We start from the raw sequence: 23,178 nt of genomic DNA, 5'->3' as shown, positions 1-23,178 counted from the left end.
TGCGAGCTGGTGTCGTAAATTTCAGGTGTGTGTTCCTGTGTTGAAGCTAACTGGGACGCAGGATCTATTGGCGTTGTAGGTTGCGTCGATTTAAAAGAGTTCCTGAGCCTGTACTTGATGTTGTTAGCCATTACCTTGACGCCAAGAAAATTGGGGTGAAGTCCGTCACGGGCGAGCAGAATGTCGGGGTCCTGGTGTATTTCAGCGTGGTGGACGACATTGACGTTTTCGTGTTGGTTTCCAATGTTTCCAAGACTGGGGCGTGTATGATACATTCTGAAAACTGTGACGTGCACGTACGTATTGCTGGCAACCAGTCATTTGCTAGGCTTTTATAAAGGCGGGGCTGGCAGCTTCTTATGCATTTGCCTGCACAATACGAAATAAAAACTGCAAGTAAATATTATAAATTGAGAAAGCAGCCAAGAAAAGGAAAGAATCGTCGGCGTCTCCGCGCCGGCGGCACTGTATGAGGGGTGCAGTACATGCACGCTCAGGGCCCAACTGACTTTCTTGTGACTTTATTTTTTCCGTTCATTATAATCTTAGCATCGAGGTGAATTATGGAGAAATGTATATGACCTTCTGTGCCGTGTTTAGCAGTAAACTACTTTGCACTAGGTAGTTTTCTGAATGTAAAGCGTGCTTCGATGCGCCATTTTCAAGGAATAAACAGCACTAGCATAGCACTTGATTATATTTACATTGCACCAATCATTGAAGGGACAACGACGACAATTTAAAGCGAGCAGTCCAAGTTTGACCATAAATACGGGCCGCTTCCTCTGTCTACGTGCAGGACCAGCAAGTAAGTGAATGGGGAACGGAAAGGAGATTTGCAAGGACAAACGAATAGCTTACTCCCGCCGCCATAGCCTGCCGTTCAACGCGGACGGCCATATGCGATTAGGGAGCGCTTCCAAAGAGAGTCAGCGGGCTATCTATCCAAACGCACTCAGCCGGGTACGGACAGCCAGATGAGCGTCTATGATGGCTGCACGGGCTCCCGCGCCGCCGCGCAAGCGCTTGCGGGTAAGTGCTGGCAAGAGTAACGAGCAGCTAGACGAGAGCGGACACTCGCCGTGGCTCTCGATCACCGATCCAAAGAGGAGGCCGCGCTTTTTCGTGGAAGGCGAGCCGAGAAAGGAGGCCTGCGTGGTTTCTTTTCTGCGCACCGGGCAAACACCGAGCTCTCGCGGTCAGGACCACCGGCATTTTAGCAACAGCGATGCTGCGGGTCAATAAACAAGAGGTGCCAGCAACCGGACCAGCAGTCGCGCACGCAGCCTCAGATGGGGCCCGGCCGCGGTCAGGGTACGCTCGCTGTTTCGGGCGTGTCTCCCGGGCTGGGGAGCGCGGCTCTGCGGAGCAGACGTGCCGTGGCGCTTTTCAAGTGTTCGTGCAGCTTATTTGACAAGAGCAATGTGTTTGCGCTGGCCTCGCGGCGTGGGCCAAATCTCTGTTTTTCGTATAAAGAAGCCGCGAATCACGTTCGGGATGACGTGGCTTGTACGAAACGCTTCCTGCGCTGATTTTGTCAATCTTTGCCTCGATGTCCACTGATTACCGAACGCGTCAAGCATATACAATAAGGGTGCATCCACTCCAAAGGATGTAAGGCGTTCGGTCTTGCTTCCGACAGCAGTCCATTTTCTAGTCATTTAACTCTTTGTTATCGTTGGCATCGCGGCGCGACAACAGGCTATGAAACGTGCAAAGGTCGTAGAAAGTGTTTGTCTGGTTGTTTTTTTTTGCTCGCTTGCGCATTATATTGTGAGTGCCCTTCTACCTGTCTTAAAGCGGCGAATTCGTGGCTCTAGGTAACCCAGCCAACGATTATATTGGTGAAAGCGTGTTAACGTATAGGTACGCGCTTTGGAATCACCAGTCCGATCTCAAAAGCTACTCATGGAATTTCCTCTGCAGTTATAATAAGCCTGTTAACACGAGAACGAGAGAGCGCATACGTTCATGACATCGAAAACGAATCAACACGCCCACAACTCTTACACCAGGAGATGTGTTCTTGTAATTAATTCGAAAGGAACCTGGAAGCACCGCACCGTAATCATAGGCTAATGTGTGCCGCAAAGCAGCTCGTTAAGCGAGACATTGACGGGCGGTGTTATGCGTGCGCGCATTATAGCCACTGAACCTCCTATGCGTCGATAATTGAAGGCTTTCTCGATTAGGGCCTCATGCGCAGTTAGGAGCTAAGATGGAAGAGGCCAAGCGTTGCGCCTCCCTTCGCAATCGGTGAATGGGGAAGTGTGCACACACCGGGCGGGCGGCCAAATTGTCGCTACGCAAACAGATTATGCCATAGCCTGCTTTCGATCCGGTTTTTGTGCTCTTTCAACTCATCGCAGCGCATGGTCACCGAGATTCGATCCACGTTGGGGCGCAAAATGCGGTCTTGTTCTCCTGGTGTCTATGCGCGTAGGAATCACTCCGTGCTCATATGAACGTCGAGACGGAGGCTCGATCGCGTGTTTAACGAGGGCCGACCCATGGACCACGCTCAAGGGAGATGAAATTCGGCCTCTGCATACTAGGACGAAGCACAAAGCGTGTTCTCGTCAAGTTGTGCCAGCATTTTCTTGCTTTCTTTGAATTTTTCTTCTGCTGGATTAACTTTCCAGCTTCGTATTTTCTTAATGGGACTAAAGCTAGTCGGAGCGGGAGTTTGTTTTGTAACTATTAATTGTTTCTTTCTGGAGGTGAGACTGAAGGAAGGTGTTCGTATATATACAGGGAGTCCCAGCTAACTTTAGCCAGAGTTTAAAATGTGACGATGCACTCTGAGACGACGCGACCAAATGCATGTTGCTGACTATTGTATGGAGTATGTCACGCTATTTTTGTACTCTGCTTAATTGCATAATTAGTCGAGATTTATTCACCAACTTCGGAAGAAACGAAGCTAGGCGAAAAATTCCAATTAGGAAGTGGTAGAGCGCATAGCAAACGTCCGATTAAACAGTGTCTAAATTTCTATCCATTAGGCATGAGTTTTTTTTTTTCCGCTTAGTGCAGATTCCCCCGGGGAAAAAAACAAATAATACCACGTGACATGTCCGTTTGGCGCGCCGTGATTGCAAAGCTTCCAAACACTCAGAGTACAGACGAACATAGCGTTTAGCCGGGTGTGCTGCCGCTGCGCCTACTTCTCGCCATGATGAACCGCAGCGAGGGCAGCACATCGGTGGCGTAAATCGCACAGCCAACGCCCGCGTCACTGCCCTGTCGCCGTTTGAGCGGCAGCACACCCTGCTAGGTGCTATGTTCGTGTGAGTGAGAAACGTTTGAGAGCCCTGCAGTCACAACGCTCAAGCGGGCATCTTTTTGTATTTCGCGAGTATCTGCAAGAAGCGGAAAAACAGTAATACCTAATAAATACGAATTTACAAATTGTTTATTCGCAAGTTTTTCAAAGTGCTCCACAACTTTCTAAATTGAATTTTTTGCCTAACTTCGTTGCTTCAGAAGTTTGTTAAGTAATCTTGAATACCCGTGTGCTTAGGTTTAGGTGCACGTTAAAGAACCCCAGGTGGTCGAAATTTCCGGAGTCCTCCACTACGGCGCGCCTCATTATCATAAAGTGGTTTTGGCACGAAAAACCCCATAATTTATTTTTTTAAAATTAATCTTGAATAAATATGCGATTAAGCAGAATACAAAAATAGTGCGGCTTACTACATACAATTATCAGCAACGTGCATTTGGTCGCGTCGTCTCAGAGTGCATCGGCATAGTTTTAAGCTCTGGCTAAAGTTAACTGGGACGTTCCTGTATATGCGTGTATAGCTTCCATCCTCACAGCTTAACTTTTTTTTCTTGTGCATTGGAATGGCCCTGAACAAGTGTTGACAACAATTACGCCACTGCTAGCATGGTGCTGTGGGAAGCAACGGGATCAACTTGGCATAATCGAAAAACAGCGGTCTAGAGACTGTTAAGAACGGCCCGCTGAGGCGCAAGTTTTGCCAGCCAGGTGCGAGAGCGGCGTCGACTTTTTCCTGGAAAGCCACCGCAACCCTCTAGCCACACGGCGTCACAAGTCTACTGTGTGCGGAGGACAACGCCGCGTCCTCGACTCTCCGTCGCAGGAGCCGAGATGAGTTCGACGAACCAGGTTTTGCGACGGAACACGCCACCGCCGATTCGGTCTGCTGTGAGCAAGGGAGTCCCCGAGGGAACGTAGTGGGAGCCCCTTCCCACGCGCCTCTCAGGACGCAAGAGAATGGAGAACCGGCGGCCGCGCTGCGGGGGTCAGCTCGGGGAATAAGATGCGCCTTTCCTGACGTAAGCCCCAAGTCCTGCGAAGACCGTCTGACCTCGGTTGGGGACCGTGAACCTGTGCGGAAGTGTGTAAGCCCTGCCGCAGAGAGGCGGCTCGTCTACTGGTCGAACGTTTCCCTCACCTAGGGATCGAGGGAGGACCGAGTGTTTATAAAGCGCTGTTGTGCGGCTGCTCAGGGTACTTTCTCTCGTAGTCATGCTAGACTGATGAACTGCAACGTCCCTATGTAGATACTGTAAATAAACCCATATTCCTCGTTCTCGATGAGAAGCAGTCCTTCCCTTCAACAACGTCTTCAGCGTGGATAAGTTGGACGACGGCATGGGCCAGCTACCATCTAATTCATGCCCGACTCCAATCTTGACAACTGGTTACGAGCGGTGGGATTGGCCTCCCAATCCTTACAAGACATAATTTATTAAGTATATCATCGCCCTTCATATTCCCCTTTTCAATACCCGCATTTATATACCCCCCTTCTTAATAAAACATAAAAAAAGCCCTACACTGCCACATACTTGAGGCAAAGGGGCCGCCACGCAGTCTGAAATAAATGAAGTGCGTACCAATGGTGTACTCAGTATATGCGCACTCCAAGATGAGAGAGAAAACGGAGAAGTTGGATTAAGAGAGGGAAAGAAAGAAAGAAGGACACGTGTCTAACAAGGACGCGTGCATCCGTAAGCGCGCATAGAGATTACAGTCCAATTAGCCAAGGTGTTCGCCTTATTTGAACTGAATTCTGAATACTTGCAGTAGTAGTATACTTTTGCGGACAAGCACGAATAACGTAGTACATTTGAAAATGACAATAAAAATACCGTACTGGCAGAGACGTCTCAACCAACAATGATTTAAGATTATTCGTGACAGTACGGTAGGACAGAAGATTTCTTTGAGATAGTGAAAAAAACAAAAGTAAAGTTTTAATATGCTAGCTCAAAGCTACAGAGAAGAGAAACACAGTTGTCAAAATAATTAACGATAAATTACGCTTTTTTTTTTCTCTTTAGGTGCGCATAGCAGATTAGAATTACGCAAAGTTTTATCGTTGTTAACAGCGTTTCTTCATAGTTGTTGATTATGCTTTGAGACCGGGTTCGGCCTTGCGTGGTACAGCTGATCTGTAGCTTCCAGATATTGCATCTTAAGACAGGCTAAGTTCTTGGGCCATGGGCTGCGCGGACGATGGACGGCTCTGGCAATGGTGTGCCGCTTTCTTCTTGAGCTTATTCGCACTCCAAAGGCTGCCCGTGCCTTTCTTTGTCAAACCCTCGCCAGCTGTCTGAGAGTCCTATTGGTGCACCCTCCGTCATTAAGAATTATTATCGCCACTTCTTGCAACCGTCGTACATGCCAGCAGCTTCGACGGGCGCTGCATTCTGCGGACGTGCGAAAAATTGCAACTGCTCAACAAGCGGGAGTTTTCTCGTCTAAATCCGCGCACTGAATCCATTGGGTGCGCGTTCTAGCGGGCTGGTTCGCACGGGTGTGGGACAAATGACTTCCTTATTTACCGCCCATCGGCGCCGCGGTCAACGACGGCCGAGCGCGTTCAGCCACGCGCTGCGCGTGCACAGGCGAGTCCGGCTGGCTGGCGCCGCACACCACGCCTGTATAATTGCACCAGCGTCGCCGCGCGGAGCGCATGACTCTTGGAAGGCAAGCGGAATCGCGGCGCGCCATCGCGGTCACGTCGGCGCTTTGCTGCCCGCGCATTGCGAAATCAGTTGTACGTTGCTTAAGTACACTAACAACCGGAGACTATAGGCTCGGTTCAGAAAAAAAAAACGTGGGGTTTTACGTGGCAAAACCACAATCTGATTATGAGGCACGCCGTAGTGGGGGACTCCGGAAATTTCGGCCTTCTGGGGTTCTTCAACGTGCACCCAAATCTATAGTACACGGGTGTTTTCGCCCCCATCGAAATGCGGCCACCGGGGCCGCGATTCGATCCCGTGACCTCGTGCTCAGCAGCCCAACACCATAGCCACTAAGCAAGCACGGCGGGTGCGGTTCAGAAACAAACGCTTACAACGCACTTGTAAGTTTAAAAAGACAAACCTCAGTAGCACTATAGAGACGACAGTGGTCAGGGTCATGTTGCGAATGGAAGCACCTCGGACGGCAAAGCATAATAATTTTCAGGGACAGCTTGGGTCATTCTTGGCCGCTCTATAGTTGCCTGAATGATGTCCAGCAGGTGCAGAGAAAGGTGAAGGCAAGTCATTGCAGTGGCTGACTAAGACGTGCGAACAGGCAATTTTAAAGGTTTAACTGTACAGTTTGTGCAGGAATATCGACCTAGAAGCGCTCTTCTATTAGTGCACTTTCATCAAAAACCAAGAAATGTACTTAATTGCTTTGTTGCGTGGCTTATGCAGCAAATCATCCGATAAACATCGCACAAACGTAATACGCGCTGCTAAATTAAACCTTATTCATCAGATGGCGTCGCCGCTGTGGTGATGGAAAATAATGCCACTGTGGTCACCGCCACGCCATCTGGCCACAGTTGAGATAGCAGCGGTTGGTAGAAAAAAAAATAGTTTACAAGCTGCAGCGCAGCTTCAGCCGTGTGTTTTCTTTTCCACAAGTTTAGGCGCGTCCATCGTGTTAGAGATCTGGTTCCCCAAGTCATTGGCCAGGACCACGTAAAACGTTCTAGTAATTGAAATGCGATAGTTTCAACTCCGATTATCGGTTGGACGAAGATCATGCGGTTGTGAATGGTGAAAAACAGGGAGCGCAATGCTATGGTCGTTTCAGTGTACCCGCAGAATTGCAATGGGCTGTTCTTAAACATGTAATGTCAGGCAAAGGGAAAGTTGAAATGTCATAGTTCATTGAATTAATTCATTCGTTATTAAGGCGCAAGCCTTAGGTGGCTCATGGGACGAAAATTTGACCGTCCAGTGTTATGGCACCAAAATAGGGGGTCGAACCCTCGACCTTTGGTGTTAATTAACTCTCCCTTAATTAATTGTTCCTTAATTACCTTTGCCATAATTAAGACAACATAACCACGATTTTTGGGGTAATTAAGGCGATGTTAAGGCACAGTAATTAAGATAGAGTTAATTAAGGCACTCAAACTCACTACTTAATTTTGGCCTAATTTTCCTATAACTTCCACCTTTGGTGGAAGTTATAGGAAAACTATAAAAACTATAACTTCCACCTTTGGTGGAAGTTATAGGAGGTAACAACGCATTCGAATGAGAATGTCAAGTTCGTTAGCGCGCAGGCTTTAGCTTTCATCCTCTTTAGCGTATGCTCAAGTGACTGTCAATTCTTCTTTTTGTGCGTGTGTGTGTTACAAGTGTTTGTTTTCGCACCATCGCCTGTGTAGCGCCGATGTGCGTTACTTATACAGTGGAGTCGTGTTCTGTCGTTGCTTGCAACGATCTTACAGCGAGAAGCTTAGTTAGAAGTTAGAGGCGTTGCGTTTCGCGTGCCAAGCCTGCGGGCAAGTGAAGCGTCACAGGGGCGCAACCAGCGGGAGCTGTCTCTCGCTTGCGCGTTCCTAAATTCTGAAATGCAGGTATGCATCGGGCACCTCAAACGCGCCTGGGGAAGCGGGCAAAATGTCCTACAAAGCCCGGAGCTTCGCCGGTGTGCTACTACCGGAAAGGCGAGCGTGTCTCCGCAACCAGAGAGGACATGTATGGCGTGATCGTGTGCCTTGGGTTTATCGCAGGCTCCCTAATTGTTTTCTCTCGCTGTCGGGGTCTCTCTCCGCCCTGTCTAATAAATTCCCGATTCCCTAATATTCACCACTTATGACGAGCGTGCCAACTGCTGCACGTGGTCGTAGTGCCATTTTCTAGGTTTTCTCATGCGTGTGCTTATCGTTAATCTTCCGAGTGGAAAACAGGCGCCGTGGGAGAAAAGACGCCGCACACTCCGGCGCTGCGAGATAAATGTTTCCATGTTTTGACATGCGTGTATTATAGGCCCCTGATAGAAAGTGCTTGAGAACCCCGGCTATGTTTTATGCTTTATAACAGTAGCCGCGAGGTGTGTTAATTTATTTGATACTTTTTTTTTGTCTAAAACTGACGCGATTCATCAACGCCATTGAGCACTGTTCTTATACATTTTCTGGATGAACAAAATGTCGGTGTAAGTCCGTAGATGAAGTAAAAGAAACACATAAAGAAAATATTCTTTTGGCATTTATCTACGCGTAGATGTATGTCGTGCGAGACTCCATCAAGAAAGCACTGATGTGGACGAGCCAAGGAGCATAGTGCACGGAGTCGCCAAGCGCCGACATGGATTCGATGTGAAGCGCGGTGGTGGATCGGCCTGTTTTCATCCTTTCGTTTTCAAGAGTTGGCACTCGCGAGCTTACCGTGCACCATGTGTGGAAGGCGTACATGACATACTGATCGCTTTTATGGACACGTCGTTCCCGCTCGTTTGTATTTCTGTTTCTTGAAACGTCATTCAGCACCAAGAAACGAGTTTGGGAAACCGGAAGAAGCTCGCTGATATTTTTTTTCACATATATACGCAGCCGTTAATGAGCTTTCAGCGCCGGCAGATTCATCTGAGATCCTCGAACCTTGCACCATGACTCGGAAGCTTTTTGGCTGGTGCCGTTTCGTTTCGGTCTACGGCGGAAGGTTTGCATGCTTTCATTGGAATTTCCGTCTTTGTCTTGCTCTAAAGGCGGAACACATCCGAGTATGCACGTTATATGCAATACTGTTTTCTGTGAACCTAATCTGTGGGACTGTCCTTGGATAATACATTACTTAAGCAATATTCAAAGCACTGGGTGTAATAAAATGGTTATTGTTGGCTGTGTGCATCACCACTTCTGTGCCACAAATTAGGTGTATTTATAAGGTGTGTCAGATATATTTATGCTCAGCGGGCGTTATATTATGGTGGATTGTACGCAATGATTTGAAGCATACTACTAGAAAAGAGGAGACAAAACAAAATACAACACGTAGCAAAACATGCCTGTAAAACAATATCACTATTTAGCGCATATGGGTTACACTCATTGCTGCAAAGAAATAACTAAAGAAGCTATTTCAAGCCTAAAAGTAGTCTCAAACGTTTAGCCCTTTTAAGAACGCGTACAGCATTATTTAAGAAATGTCTGCATTGTACTACCCTGTATACTTCATTGGAACAAGAATTACAGACGCAAATTTTGGGCCCCACACATTGGCGATTGTCTGTATTTTCCGGTTAGCGTCCCTGCCTTTCGCATCTCATTTATATATCTCTCTCTCTCGAGTTATACCTGAACAAAAGAAATGTACTCGCGATTATGAAAGAGCGTTACTTTATCTTAATTTGCACATGCCACAGTACCCTCGCTGGCTTTCTTTTTTAGCAACAAACCAAATGAGCTGAAATTCTACGCAGGCACCCAAAGGGAGAGCCGGGAGAGCCTGAGTCATGTAGTTGTGCTTAACAGTAACACTATTCATGTAAGCTGAAAAAGAGCTACTACGGAACAAACGCATTTCCGTATGGTCAAAACGTTTAGTCGTGCTATATATTTTCAGAGCGCGGTGCTGGCCTTTTGGTCATTGGCCAAAAATAAAGCACGTGCCTTGCCTCAGGAGTTCTTAGGATATTTCTTCTGATCTCGTCGCCATCCATGTAAGTGCCCCCTGTCGTCGTGAGACTGCCTTTCAAGGCACGGGCGCTCGCCGGTTTTCAGACGGTACGCGCGGCTGCGGCAATCACTGTGCGGTGGCCTTCTCGTCGTCCCGATCGTATAACTTAACACTAACGGCCCGTCGTTGTATAGAGGGAAAGGAATGCCGGCGTTTCTTTCTCATCCTCGGAATGTTTCTTCGTGCCAGCCGGGAACCGTCGGCGCCGTCGCGATCATTGGCCGCGGCGCCAATTCATCACGGGCGCGCCGAAGAGCGCCGGGTGCGAATTTAATTCCAGCGGTGCGGGCCCCCGGAGAAGGGCGATTTCTGCCGCGTTTCGCCTTCCTGACCGCAGCAGCTGCCATTCGCGACCCGCTTTTCTCGGGAAGACGTCGCGCGGTCAGTCCCCAGAGAGTGCGTGCTGCCACGAACCAGCGCTGACTCACCAATTCTGCAACTTCATGACCATGGGTTCGTTACTGTGTGCATCCACAACGCTGGAGAAGTGAATGAGCATTTGGAATTTTCGCCCGAGCCATCACTACTCGTGGCTCCATCTCAAGACAAACGCCCTGTATACTGGAACTGAAAACCTCAACCCAAATAGAGATAAAGCATGCGCCTTCGCATGGACTATTGATCTTCTTTTCAACCAATCTAATAGCTACGTCAGCGTAAGCAGAACTCCCTATAATGCAGCTCGTGACATCCCGACCATGTCGCCGCAATCTCAAAGTTTACATGGCTTTTTTTACCCTGGCGTGCATGATGCACTGGAAAACACTTTACACCTCTAAGGGTCGAATGGTGTACAAATCGTCCTTGACCTGAGCGTCGAACCGAAACTTTTTTCCGTTCCGGTTTTCATTCCAGTTCAGCGAAAACGAATAGCTGGCAGTCAGAGCTTGCGTCTTATTCTTTCATCTAACCTGTACATTTTTATTTCTGCCCTTCGTGCTTCTTTTCAATCTTGTACTTAGAGCAGATTGCCCAAATTGCTGTTCTGATTCAAAATATTTATGCAGTTAATAAACATCAAGTTCAGACCAAGAAAATAACTCTTTCGCAGGTTCTGCGCCCGGAAATTTTTTGAAGGCGATAGTAGGAGTTTAGCTAGATAAGATAGTGCGAATACGGAGGCGCCTGGCAGTGTTTCTCATGGATTTGATACTGGTAACTGTAGTATAAAGGTTATAAACAGGGATAAGGTGCCTCAGAAAGGCTGGCCAGCCTTTCTGAGGCACCTTGTTTTTGCTTATAACTTTTATACCACAGTGTGCTATTCCATCTGTCAGCCCCTTTCTTGATTTTTGATACTGGTAACGTTAAAGATTGCAAACTTTGAAACACTGAGTGTTCAATTGTTGAGAGAAAAAGAAACAGAAACGTAGAGTGGCTGCACTCTCCTCACTGTTTCGTATTTTGCCACCATAGACTGTTGGAAAGGCGAAGACAAAGACAAGAAAAAAAGTGTCGAAGAAGTGACAGAAGGTGCACACGCAACGCAGTTAGCTGCCAATTAAGATGTTGCCTCTCATTCCAGTGGTCCTTAAGAAGCTCAGTAGGACCTCTACAATTTTTCTGTGAGAACGACGCTTGAGACAAGGGCCCTAATATTTACTGTTCTGTGCGCGGCCAGCCGTCCGATTGGCTTAGTGTGTGCAACGCGGTAAATGTATTTCGTCGCCAAAAGAAGGGCACATGGACGAGCACATGCTCGATGGTTTCGTCGCAGCCGCAAAATTTGCTCGCCATTCCTGTGCGAAGAAAAGTAGGCTTTTAAACGCGGCGTCCCACCGCCACTAGTGCAGCACGGGCTATGCCAAACGCCCGTTGAAATCGCATCGAAGGCAGTGCAGACTAGAGGGAGCGAATTCCGCTCAATTCCGCTGTCTTATAGTGTACTGCGACGAGAAAGTAGCCGAAGCTGCGCGGCGTCCGTTCTCTACAACGGCAAGGGCGCACGATGCGAACTCGTTGGTAGAGACGGAGCCCGCTGTCTTGCTGGCACTGTTGCCGACCTTGTTGGTCGGCAGGCAGTGAAATATGATATTGGGTCTATTTTCGACGTGGCGATAGTAAGTTGCTGTTTTTTTTTCTTTTTTCAGAAAGCAACTGCTAGTGAGGATGGATATTTGATTAGGAAAACATGACACGCTCGTTAGGTGGGCGTTGTAAATGCAGGCAAGAGTGCCTGTGAGAGACGCACGCATCCCCCTGATGTTATAGTATGAGGACATTTGGACCCGAAGAATCCGATCTACAGGTCCGATTACCACCGCACATGTAGAGCTTTAATGAATCACTACTAGTTGATGGGCTAGTTACCTCATACTTCTTGCGATAGAAAAGACGCGAAAGCATGAGAACGACCGGACAGGAAAGGTTCTTTCCTGTCTGGTTGTTTCTTCTCATGCTTTCGCGCGAAAGGTTCTTTCCGGTCCGATCTGTGCTTCACGTGGTTTCGCATCTTTTCTACCGTGAAAAGTATGAACACGTTGAGCATTTCCACTAGGGAATGTGGTGCTGTTGAGATATACTTGACTCTTGACTGCCATTGCAACATAATATATAACTTGGCATAAAAGTGTTGGAAGAAATCGCAGAGTAGGCATTCGGATCATTACGAGCTCTTGGCGCACAACGAACGTTGTTAGAAAACAAAACAAGCTGATCTTCCGCTGAATTTATAAGATAAGATGTAATAAGATAATTTATAACATATTATTATTATTAATTTATTAGAAAATATAATTTATAACATAAGTTTTGACTAGCTGCACAGATACGTGTTTGAAGATCAGCGTTTGCTCGATGCTGGCCTTGATACCCCAACATTCGGTGCCGCCTGAGCAGAGCGTGGGTGCTTATAGTTTTAGCAAGGTCACAACCCTAAATGTTTGAAACCCGAACAGATTTGCATCGACCATGTAATTTTCAGCTCCCATCTGTCATAGCATCTGGTCAGTTTTTACTGTGTGCATTGTCGCGTAAGAACCACGCTCCGTAGCAGTTGGCACCTGCAGAAGCGCTTTCTCGCACGGGCTGAGAATAAAGAGGCTTCATAGGCCAGTGATGAGAAACTCCAAGCCGCAAAAAGAAAAAAAACTAAAGTAATGCATATTAGAGACAGCGATGGTTTCGTGCACTCAAGGGATCCCAACCATACGACGCGTATCCACAGCTTCGTTCAATGTGTAGCTTGAAGGCTACCGGTGGAAACGTCCTTGAGTTAACAACGCCTGTCAGCATACAACTGAAGAGTCCTTTAGCGTTCGTTGTTGCAGTTCAAGTGAACGCCGCTGTTAAACTATTTCCCCTCAACCTAGACAACAATCTTGAATCCTTTTGCCTCGAACTACGTTAGATGTAGAGGCTAACGCTAATTTAGCGGCGTACAGTCCTTGGGTTTCGAAATATAACTCAAAGCCCTAGAACAAGCGATGACAACACCGCCTCATTAAATTACAAAACGAAGCATTTATCAATGAAAGCTTCGTGAAATTAATGTTTTAAGTACAGTATAATTAGCTCTGGAACGGCGCTCAAGCGTTATCAAGTGTAATCTTCAAGGACCCATTGGCACAAACACCCACTTATGAAGATACCATTTGTTCGTGTGGAGGAAAAGTCTACGCAGTCATGACGTTTTCGGCGCCGCGTCTAGGGCTCAGAAAGTCGCTTGACGGCCTTCACAGGCGCCAGCACTTATTTTGCGAGCCAAATCTGCAAAGTATTGTTGGTTACCTCGGCTTCCATGCCTTTGATAGTCTTACACGCTGCCTGTGAGAATACAATTAAATTTCTAACAAAAAATAAAAATGAAGCAAAGCCTTAAACAGGAGTTGAAGCAATAGCAAGGAAGAAAGACGCACGAACGACTAAAGTGAGCAGGTGAAATTTAAACGTGCGCTTCCGCTGAAAACATTGTGCGTTTCTTATGATAAGGATTCGAAGCCGCTGATGCCTTCGCGAAGCCCACCGAAGGTGGTTCAGTGGCTTCACCTCTATGAGCATGTGGTCACGAGTTCGATTGCCTGCCACGGGGACCAGAATCCAATAGGCATCGAATGCGAACACGCTCGTCGATAAAACGCATACATAAGAGCATGAGGTGCTCGAAATAAACCCGGAGCCTTGTTCTGCTGTGCGCGCAGCTTGTAGACGTAAAGCCTCGAGCAACGCTCATTATTCTGTCAAGTCGTTACGCAACCATCAACCATCATGATGAACATTGCATCGGCACCACACGAAGAACGAGATCACGATTTTGTGCGCCACACAGTGCCACTCGGTGTGTCGAGAAAGAAGATAATGTTCGAGAGTTGTCTCGGTGGCCTCCTTGTGACAGTTTTTCTTTTGTTATTTTACTGTTGCAAGGGCGTCTACTCTTTTACGCGTTCCTTTATTCCAATCATGATTGGGTTGCTGTGATTTTCATTTGTCTTTGTTGTTTCCTACTACCATCCGATTCTTCCCGTAACCATGCCGTGCGTTTGTGTCATTTCCTTATATCATCATCATTATCAGCACCATCACTTCCTTCACGATAATGCAAGATGTTATCAAACTACCGTTGTAGAGTTCCGCGCCTAAATTTTTACCTTCATAGCTCTGAATTATCTAACTAACCTATGCTCTTTTTGTAACGAATCAGAAATTATTGACTATTTCTTTCTCTTGCCATCGCTTCTCCTCCCTCCACAGAATGTCTCACATTTCCAACTGGTAATCTGGACATAGCACTTACAATACCAACCTTGTTAACCTTTGGTGCCTGTCAATTACGCACAAGCCACGGTTCTATTATTACTGCCGTGCATATGTTCATGAAAGCATCCGGAAGATTACGCTGCTTGGGTACCAACCGTGGTGTACTTCATTCTTTTTTCTAGTTTATCAATGAGCCCCCTCAAGAATTTGTTTCATTTGTCTGTCATTTTTGATTGTTTGCTTTTTACTTTGTATTTTGTTGGGTGCACTTTTCGTTAACTCCAGTCTGGCCAATCCCCCTCGTGGGTATGAGCGATGTTTTGAAGCAACAATAACAACATCCATCTTGTCGGTCGTCCTTCGATCTCGTCAGGCTTTCAGCATTTTTCGTAATTCAGCAGCACCTAGCCGAAGTTAAACCGGCAGGGAGCTGGGTGCCACGTAGTCATGCTGTTATTTCCGTTCACTGATCATTGGCGTCAGTGGGAAACGCCATTTTCGTCTGATATCTTTTTTTCTCTCACTTACTTGCAGTGGCAACAGCCATGGTCGCAGTGTCGTGCACCTACCACCATGAACGTCACCCTCACATTAGACGGTAAGCCACATTGAGACAGTTGGAACTTTCTCTAAGAATATTTACTAATGTGTACCTGTACCTATTTCAGCACGAGTCACCGCGCGAATCTCAGCGTATAGGCCATAGGCCAGTGTCTGTTAAGCAAAACAATTGCGTTCGTCCTTTCGTTGTGCGTATATACCCGTCGCCTTCGAGGAAACCCTCCCAATGTTAGGAAACCGCGTCTCTACCGACGGAGGGATTCACTTCTGCTGCTTACGAAGCACTTTCCTTGACATTTTGTTCGTACGTGTCCCGATGCACGTATTCACTTCATCTGCATCTTGTGTGCCCGTCGCTCTTTGTCGGCAATATTAAGAACACAGGCATATCGAGTCTGACAGCATCTTATTTCCTTTCAGTCTATCGGACCACCCAAATGTAACAGGTTCCCTCATTCGCGCGACCGAATTAGCTGCACATTTTCAATCTACATCTCAGTGGCCGTTAATATCAATGTTTCTTTCTTCTTTTTATTGTCACATTTGGAAACATATGACAACCTGTACCTTCTTTTACTACGCCGTGTAAGAGTTTTCTCTTTATTTTCAGCCTCCTCGTCGATGACTGAAATGGAGGCCTTCGAAACAGTAGTTAGCAATAAATGACGTACGAGAAAAGCTGGTAAAAGTGAAATATAAGACTTAAATTACACACGGAGGTGCGGCTTCATTTAAAATAATTTTTTATTCTTTAGGAGAACCTCCACGTGCACGAATACATTTTTCTCATTTTTCCGCCTGTGGTCCCATATGTAAGATACCTCGATCCGCTTTCTCAGCAATATTCGCGTTTTGCGCTTGAAATTCATTCGTCTCTGTTCAAGCTTCTACCGTCAAGACGAGTTTAATGGTCCATTATTTTGGAGCGAAAACGGGGCTGTATGAAAAATGTTCAAGGAGCCCCCATCCTAATTTGTCCATATCTATCGGGTTAATCAAATCGCGTGGGGCCGAAAACTTTCCTAGGGTGACTGCACTTTAAACGGCAGGCGTTAGGACAATGAGAAAGTTAAAGGATAAATGTATGAATGCATGAACGATAAATATATTCTTTCAAAAAATACGTTTCAGTTGGAGCATCACGTGGGCTATTTTTGCATGGTTTTGTGGTTTACTCACTAAATCAGCGGCATGGAAAATAACAACAGTAACATTGCCGTGTTCTTCGCACATGAAATAATTCTTCCAGACGTTAATACCTATATGTCGCAAGAAAGGTTTAACATGTTCAACTTTAATGAATTAGGCAAAAAATGTCTTTGATATATCAAAGTTAAAACGCTTATATGATGCTCTTGCACTTTTCAGTGCTTGTTTGTGCACTTTGTCTTTTCTTCTTCAGTGTTTTGATGTTTACCCTCGAATTATACTCTTTTATAAACAAATGCTGACGCAGAATGAATTCGGTGTCTATTTTGTAAGTTGTTAGCCCACAGGATGTGATGTATTTCGGGAGATAGTCAAGCCACAAATGCAGTATCACTTCTCCCTATCAGGTGTATAGCTCAGGCGTATAGCTATGTCGTATACTGCTCGTTTGACAAGAAGGCAAAAAATTTGTCGTGTGTCACTTGCAGCATCAGACATAGCGCCCTTTCCAGAAGCAGAGTTCGCTGAGTTGATAGGCTTTTATCTTTTAGGCAAAATAAAGGACGAAGGGAACCCCGCAAGCCAGCTCTGACTTTCTACTCCTTAGTTCTGTATAGCTAAAACATGAAAGATCCCCAAAGCCTTACTATTGTGGTTGTAAGAAAATTCGGGATCCGCTGCAGAGTTCAGCCTTGGCACTAGATTTTCTAGCCTGTGTGACTTAAAAAGATTGATCTTGAGCCTTTTTTTTTTAAATTGTGTGCCCCCAACAATATGGGATAAATATAGGCCTGTGAGTGTTAAAAAAAATTAGGAACTGTGCTTCTTCAACGCTACATGCGTTTGTCGTTTCGAATCAAGCGTGAGGAGCGTGGTACATCCTAGTGGCATGGCGCACTAGTATGTTGCTCAAAGTTATATGTATTATCAAACGTGCATGATTACCCTATTTATACCGAGTGTTTCAATCTGAATAAGCAATTCCTGAGGTTACTAGAGTAGAGATGATTATTCATTATTTCCAAAACACATCACTTCCACCGGTGGATATCTGCAGTCGGCCGTAGCTTAGCGATTGCAAAATAATTGCCCTTGGACGCACATTTAAACTGCTTAGCTAAACCCGATCTGTGTTCAAGGCGTGTTAATCACTGAGACTGACGAGACGGCCGCAAGTTTTTCAAGGCTTGTTCTCAGGACCATCGTGATTCGTGTTTCGTATAACTTCGTACCGCAGTGTGTAAAGCAAAGACGCTTTTTGGGGAAGACACGTGCATCACCCTCGACATTTAGCCACAATCGTACGGATGTGTATCTCAAAACTGCTGATATTATTGAGACACCTGCCGAGCCAACATTCATCGAGCATTGACTGGCTGCGATTATTCATGTGAGACAGGCTTCCTGAAGAAAGGAAATATATATATATATATATATATATATATATATATATATATATATATATATATATATATATATATATATATATATAATATAAAATACAGGCATAACATTCGTTGAAAACTTCATCGGTGATTGTCGCACAATTTCTGATGTCCGCAGCAGCGAATAATTGTCGCCGAGAAATAACCTGTTTATATCGGGGGTACGGTGTCTAAAAATTACCTAGGTTTAGCTGAAGTACTTTGTACTACAGAGGATGTATGCAGACGAATGATTCATTTATGGTGAATCTGTTTAGCATGCTGTCGTTTTACCACAGAATTTAAACAGCCGAGATAGCCGCTGGCTCCGGATCAAATACTTTTCTGGCTTTAAAGCAGGCAAATGCGTACGAGATTACAAGTCGCTGCGCTCAGGGGTGTACGTTGCATACGGACACAATTAATGCAGGACAAGAACACAACCATGAAGAAAAATACGCATACACGACGGAAGCGCCTGTGTCTCTGTGCGTTTTTTTCTTTGTTTGTAGTTGTCCTTGCGCTGCGTTAATTAGTCTGTAAGCAAACACCAACTAGCTCAGCAGCATATCCTCCTGCTCTGCCATTGCCTTCTTCCAACATATTATGGAAGTTAGTTGTCCGCGTGTCGTCGAAAAGATGAATTGATAAGGGCGACGAAAAGGGGTCAGGCCTTATCTTAATGGAACTGCACTGGCGTAATGAGTTATCGCACGAATAACGAAAAAACGAATGTGTTGTCAGCAAAGCAATGAAAAAAAATTGTCCTGGCATTCGTTCACTCTTCCTCTGTTTTATAGCAGCCCCACATCGTGCTCTGGTTGAAAATTTTTTACACGCAGAACAAGCCACCACCAAGCACAAAAAAGCTGTGGTCTCTCCTGAATTATGCCGTGAACCTCACGTTGCCGCGTTCATAAATAGGTAGTACATAGTCAAAACGTAGTTACACAAAAATGCTGATTTACGATGGCTGGCTGCCAGGTGCTCGCTTTTTCAAAAGTGAAATCTTATCTCCAGATCACAGGAAAAAGAAATTTAAAGCTTTCTTATTTTTTTCAGGTCCCATACAGAGCATCACCACTTCCTAGGCAATTTTCCACTTAATGGTAAGAAACGATATGTGTTTTGCGCAAGCAAAAGCGGGATCCGCAGTACTTATTTTTATGCTTAGTACCTGAAAGCCTTATCTTCGCGACGCGCTTCTAAATGAGCCATCCGAATACGTTGAATGTTTGGGAAAACAGCGTATCACTGAGGACATTCCATCCTTCTAGCACCATTTAGAGCCTCATACATTTGTAGGAGGCAAATTCACCGCACGCATAAAGAGGCCATCTGAGAGCCTTTTTGGGGGGGCTTCTTTGTATTTATTCGCCGTCCTCTCAGCATATATGAAGGAGAGCGCGATAGAAAACGGGAATAAAGTTTGCAAGCAGATGCTCACTGCAGTATGCACTGCTAGTCTGTTTGCGTAAGCAGTAATCTGTGAGAAAGCAGACACTTTTTTTTTAAAAAAAGCAAAGCATTAAGGCACATTGCGTCTCCAAACGGTTCACTTCTCAAGGCCTTGCACCAGTCGGCATGCAACATGTTGCTGCATGTGTTTTTTCCCATAATGCCTGAAAAGGACATACGGTAAGGAGGCACAGGTCGCGGTAGCCGTGTGGTTTTGAAAACAACAGTTTTTCCGTAGACAGGAAACAAGCGAGGGAACTGCTTGCGTCCAGATTTCCTTTCATCCGGCCTCGCATCACTGAATGCAGCAGGGTTATGATTGTGTATAGCATGGTACAATTGCTACGCTAGATTGGGGCAGAGTTTTGATTTAATTTTTCTTCAGGAAAACGCATGTACCCTCGCATAATGTTGGGCACCTTCACTTTCGTGAACAGAACCATCCTAACTATTTCATGCACGGGAGTTCGCTTGTATGAGAAAAACGATGTTACTGAAAAAGATGGCCGGTGAAGCTAAAAGAAACCTGTGGGATTAGGAAAAAGAAATGCTTTAAAACTAATGTTTGAGGTGGTCAGCAGACGAAGCCGTCATGCAAAAATGCTCCTCCGTGAAGTGCCCGTGGAATCCTGCAAAACAGTTTTTTGTGCTTCCATGGACGGAGAGTAACACTGTGTCTGCAGCTGCTTGTCTTGGTTATTGTTTACTTTTTTCAACATATCATTCACACACCACCTTGACATTCAGGTGGCAGGTGTGTGGCTGTTGAAATAATGGCAATAACGTTGAAAATGGCGTATGATAATGACGGAGGTAAACTACCGTGACGCAAAAAGTTATCAAATCCTAGCTATCTGTTGTAACCGCCATGCTTCAAAAAGCGAATGTGCGAAATAACGTGCTCTCGCTCCGCGATACCGAAAGATGAAGCTGCCCCGGCGGGTGGACTGAGGCAAGGCTTTCAATTGCATGGGCATTCACAGGCGTAAGTGTCAATAAGTTGCGCGCTGTAGACGCGTAGAGGACGCTGGCATGGCCTTCATCAGGAACTTCTCATCAATGTTCCATCGTAGGGGAGCTGTGATACACGAAATAACTTACGTGTTAGCTTTATTTCAAACATGCTCGTACTCATTCGGTGAACGTGAACAAATAATGCCCAATTCACGATTCATCGTGAACAGCTTTACTTCTATAGCTTGCCAAAGAAGTATGCATAACTTTGAGTAAGCATGTCAGCTTCGTTCATGAGTGTATAGAGGGAAACCTGTTAATATGAAATCGTGCTTTACTGCTTAGCAGCGGCATATTACCATATATCGTGCAATTTCACCATATTGTCGCTAAGTACGCGCATAATGTGCTTTTCACACGCGTTTCAATGTCGGGGCTAAATCAGTACGTGGCAGTTGTTAATGCCGCCTTGCTCACTTTCTTCCCACAAGCAGAAAAGGAAGTCAACCTTGATATGCCTATCATTAGAAAAAAAAAAGTCCGAAGACAATGACGCTTTCATGGTGCAGCGTAATATATTGCATACTCTACTAGTTCTTTGGATGAACAGTCGTTTCAAAATTCGCGTGTTCCATGCTTCACAAAAAAAAAAAGTAGACCTCTGAAGAAACTTATCTCATTATTGTGCCAGGCTACTGCCTGCTGCCCGCGGAAAGAATTACCGAGCTTAGCGCGTGCCGTCCGCTTATCGCTGCGAAGATTGCGTTACCCCGAATTCACCACTTTGTCTTTTGAGCGAATGAAACCTGATAAGAAGCTACTCGGGTCGGAATGAAAGCCCGGTACTGAAATTGTAACAGCATACCGAGGTGGTCGCTGTATGCGTTTTACTGCAACCGCAGTTAGAGCTCAAAACTGGATATGCGGCACCCGTCATTCGGTTACACTGACGGCCGCAGGCCGTTGCCGTTATCGTGTCATCAGCTCGACTGATATCCGGTTAACAGCTCGGCTTCACCTTCAGCATAGAGCAAAATCAAAGCTTTTCCGTCCACCATGCCACTGGGATTAAAAATTATGTGGCTGCAGCAATGTGCAGGGTGGAGCTATAGACGCACTAATTATTGCGTTCGTTTGTGCATATATATATTTCAGAGGCCGCAAAAAGAAACGCTGCTGTTGAAGAGGACGAAATTGTGCGCATCGCAAAAAAAAAAAAAAAACAGTTCTTTGACAAGATGGCGCTATCTGCTGTAAGAACCTGCTGCTGTCGCAGTAAATGACTTCAACGTAACAGGACTCGCCTAAGTCCAATGTTTCCGTCCTGCAGCTCTTTGCGATGGTGCTTTAGGCTTTCGGGCGTTGTTTATTTGCAGGATGCATGACCTCCCACCTTCGCTGTATTTGGCACGCACTGCGATAGGATTTCAAAATTTAATTCTGTGGTATCACGCACCAAAACACAATCTGATTATGAGGCATGGTGTAGCGGGGGACTACGGATTAATTTTGACCGCCTGGGGTTCCTTAACGCGCACCCAGTGCATGGCACGGTACACGAGCGTTTTTGCATTTCAGGGCCGATCGGATTGGGACCGCCGCCGCCGCTGAGATTTGATCAGTCCGAAAGCATTTGCTGGTGTGACCAACTTAACTGGCTGAATAGTGGCGGGCTGCTTGTTGCACCTCTATTAAAGGAGTGCTTGCTTCTCCGCGTAACGTTTGTAAAGAGCAAAATGATGCGATGTGCAGACACCAGAGTACTTCGGTATTTCAAAAATAAAAACGAAAGGAGGGGTTGGTGATACTCGGATTGTACCGGTAGTGTGGTTTTGTGGGAGGCTGTCGAGGATAGTTCTGACTTCGCTGAAGAAATTGAAAGGCAACAACGCCTGTCCGATTGGGCAGCATGACCGTTTTTTCAGCAGGTATTTTTTATTTATCCTGTTTCGGAAATATCTGTTGCGCTCTTTGATGTAATCATGTCTAGAATTAGAAAAACGCAGCGCATATGTGTAGTCGTTCTTCATTAGTTTTCGTCTTCCCCTTCCAAATGAAACGCCCACTAGCTCTACGTCGACCCCTTATGATATGTAGAATACCGGCTGTAAAACAGGAAGGATAACTTCACCGGTCTTCCAACATGACGTGTTTGGGACTGTAAGTGTCGTAAATTGATGCCACCTGCGGTTCCCTGTGTCCAGGCACAAAGGACAAAGACAGCCATATCAGCTTGGACTCGAGGCCGTCATCAGGACCGCTGCCATACGGCGCGCCTGACGAGGACCGAGCGCAGCCCACACCGTCGGGCCACAGCACCAGGCGACACCAAAGGCATCAGCATCGAAGGCGGACGCACAGTCACAGGGTGCCAGACATAATTTATAGCTTCGGCAGCCAGTCGGCGGCCAAGCTTCTTTACAGGGGAAAAGGCTACCACGTCGGGCCCTACACAGGCTATGTAGACGTGTGGACGATACCGCGCCAATCTCGACCGCAGTACTTGCCTCCGCCTCGACTGACGTCATCCCCGTCGCCACCACCTTCGCCGCCGCATCTTCAGCGACAGGAGGAGCACTTCCCAGAGGGAACCGCCTTCGCCAGAGGTACGGCACCGTGCGATTTTACCACGTCGGTGAACCGTGAAAATCAAAGCATGTTATACAGGGTGTGCCAGCTAACTTTAGGCAGAGTTTTAAAAAAAATATGCAAATGCCACGTAGCTGGACAGAGCAAATGTAATTTTGTTTGCCGTCACTGGGAGATACTGAAATTATGTTCTTTTTCATTCCGCCTAATTAGAAATTAGTCCTAATTAATTTCTCGAATATTATTAGTTGAAGAATGTCTGAGAAGATTGTAGAGCGACATGAAAGACTCCCGATACCGCTTTCTGTTGCTCGATACGGGCTGCATAAAAGTGTTTTTCCGAGCGTGAAAGAAGCGCGCGAATGCACGCAAAATCTGCCGCGAGACCGACCGCTCG

General features: G+C 46.2%; 1 protein-coding gene across 5 annotated transcripts in view; it reads left to right on the top strand.

Moving 5' to 3' along the window:
* LOC142565968 (sushi, von Willebrand factor type A, EGF and pentraxin domain-containing protein 1-like) overlaps positions 1 to 23,178 on the top strand; it is a 197,628-nt gene that overhangs the window by 57,551 nt on the left and 116,899 nt on the right. For all 5 annotated transcript variants that reach the window (XR_012824936.1, XM_075676606.1, XM_075676607.1 and 2 more), the window contains exons 2-4: positions 15,181 to 15,244; positions 18,843 to 18,889; positions 22,397 to 22,798. Coding sequence is in view for 4 of the 5 variants with exons in the window: in XM_075676606.1 (XP_075532721.1) it covers positions 15,181 to 15,244; positions 18,843 to 18,889; positions 22,397 to 22,798 (513 nt within the window). In the remaining variant the exon portion in view is untranslated. The remainder of the gene's footprint in view (positions 1 to 15,180; positions 15,245 to 18,842; positions 18,890 to 22,396; positions 22,799 to 23,178) is intronic.

The sequence above is a fragment of the Dermacentor variabilis genome, unplaced genomic scaffold (genome assembly GCF_050947875.1).
Source record: "Dermacentor variabilis isolate Ectoservices unplaced genomic scaffold, ASM5094787v1 scaffold_12, whole genome shotgun sequence".
Classification (NCBI taxonomy): Eukaryota; Metazoa; Arthropoda; class Arachnida; order Ixodida; family Ixodidae; genus Dermacentor; species Dermacentor variabilis.
Note: the sequence above shows the minus strand (reverse complement) of the source record. Positions and strands in the feature narration are given on the sequence as shown.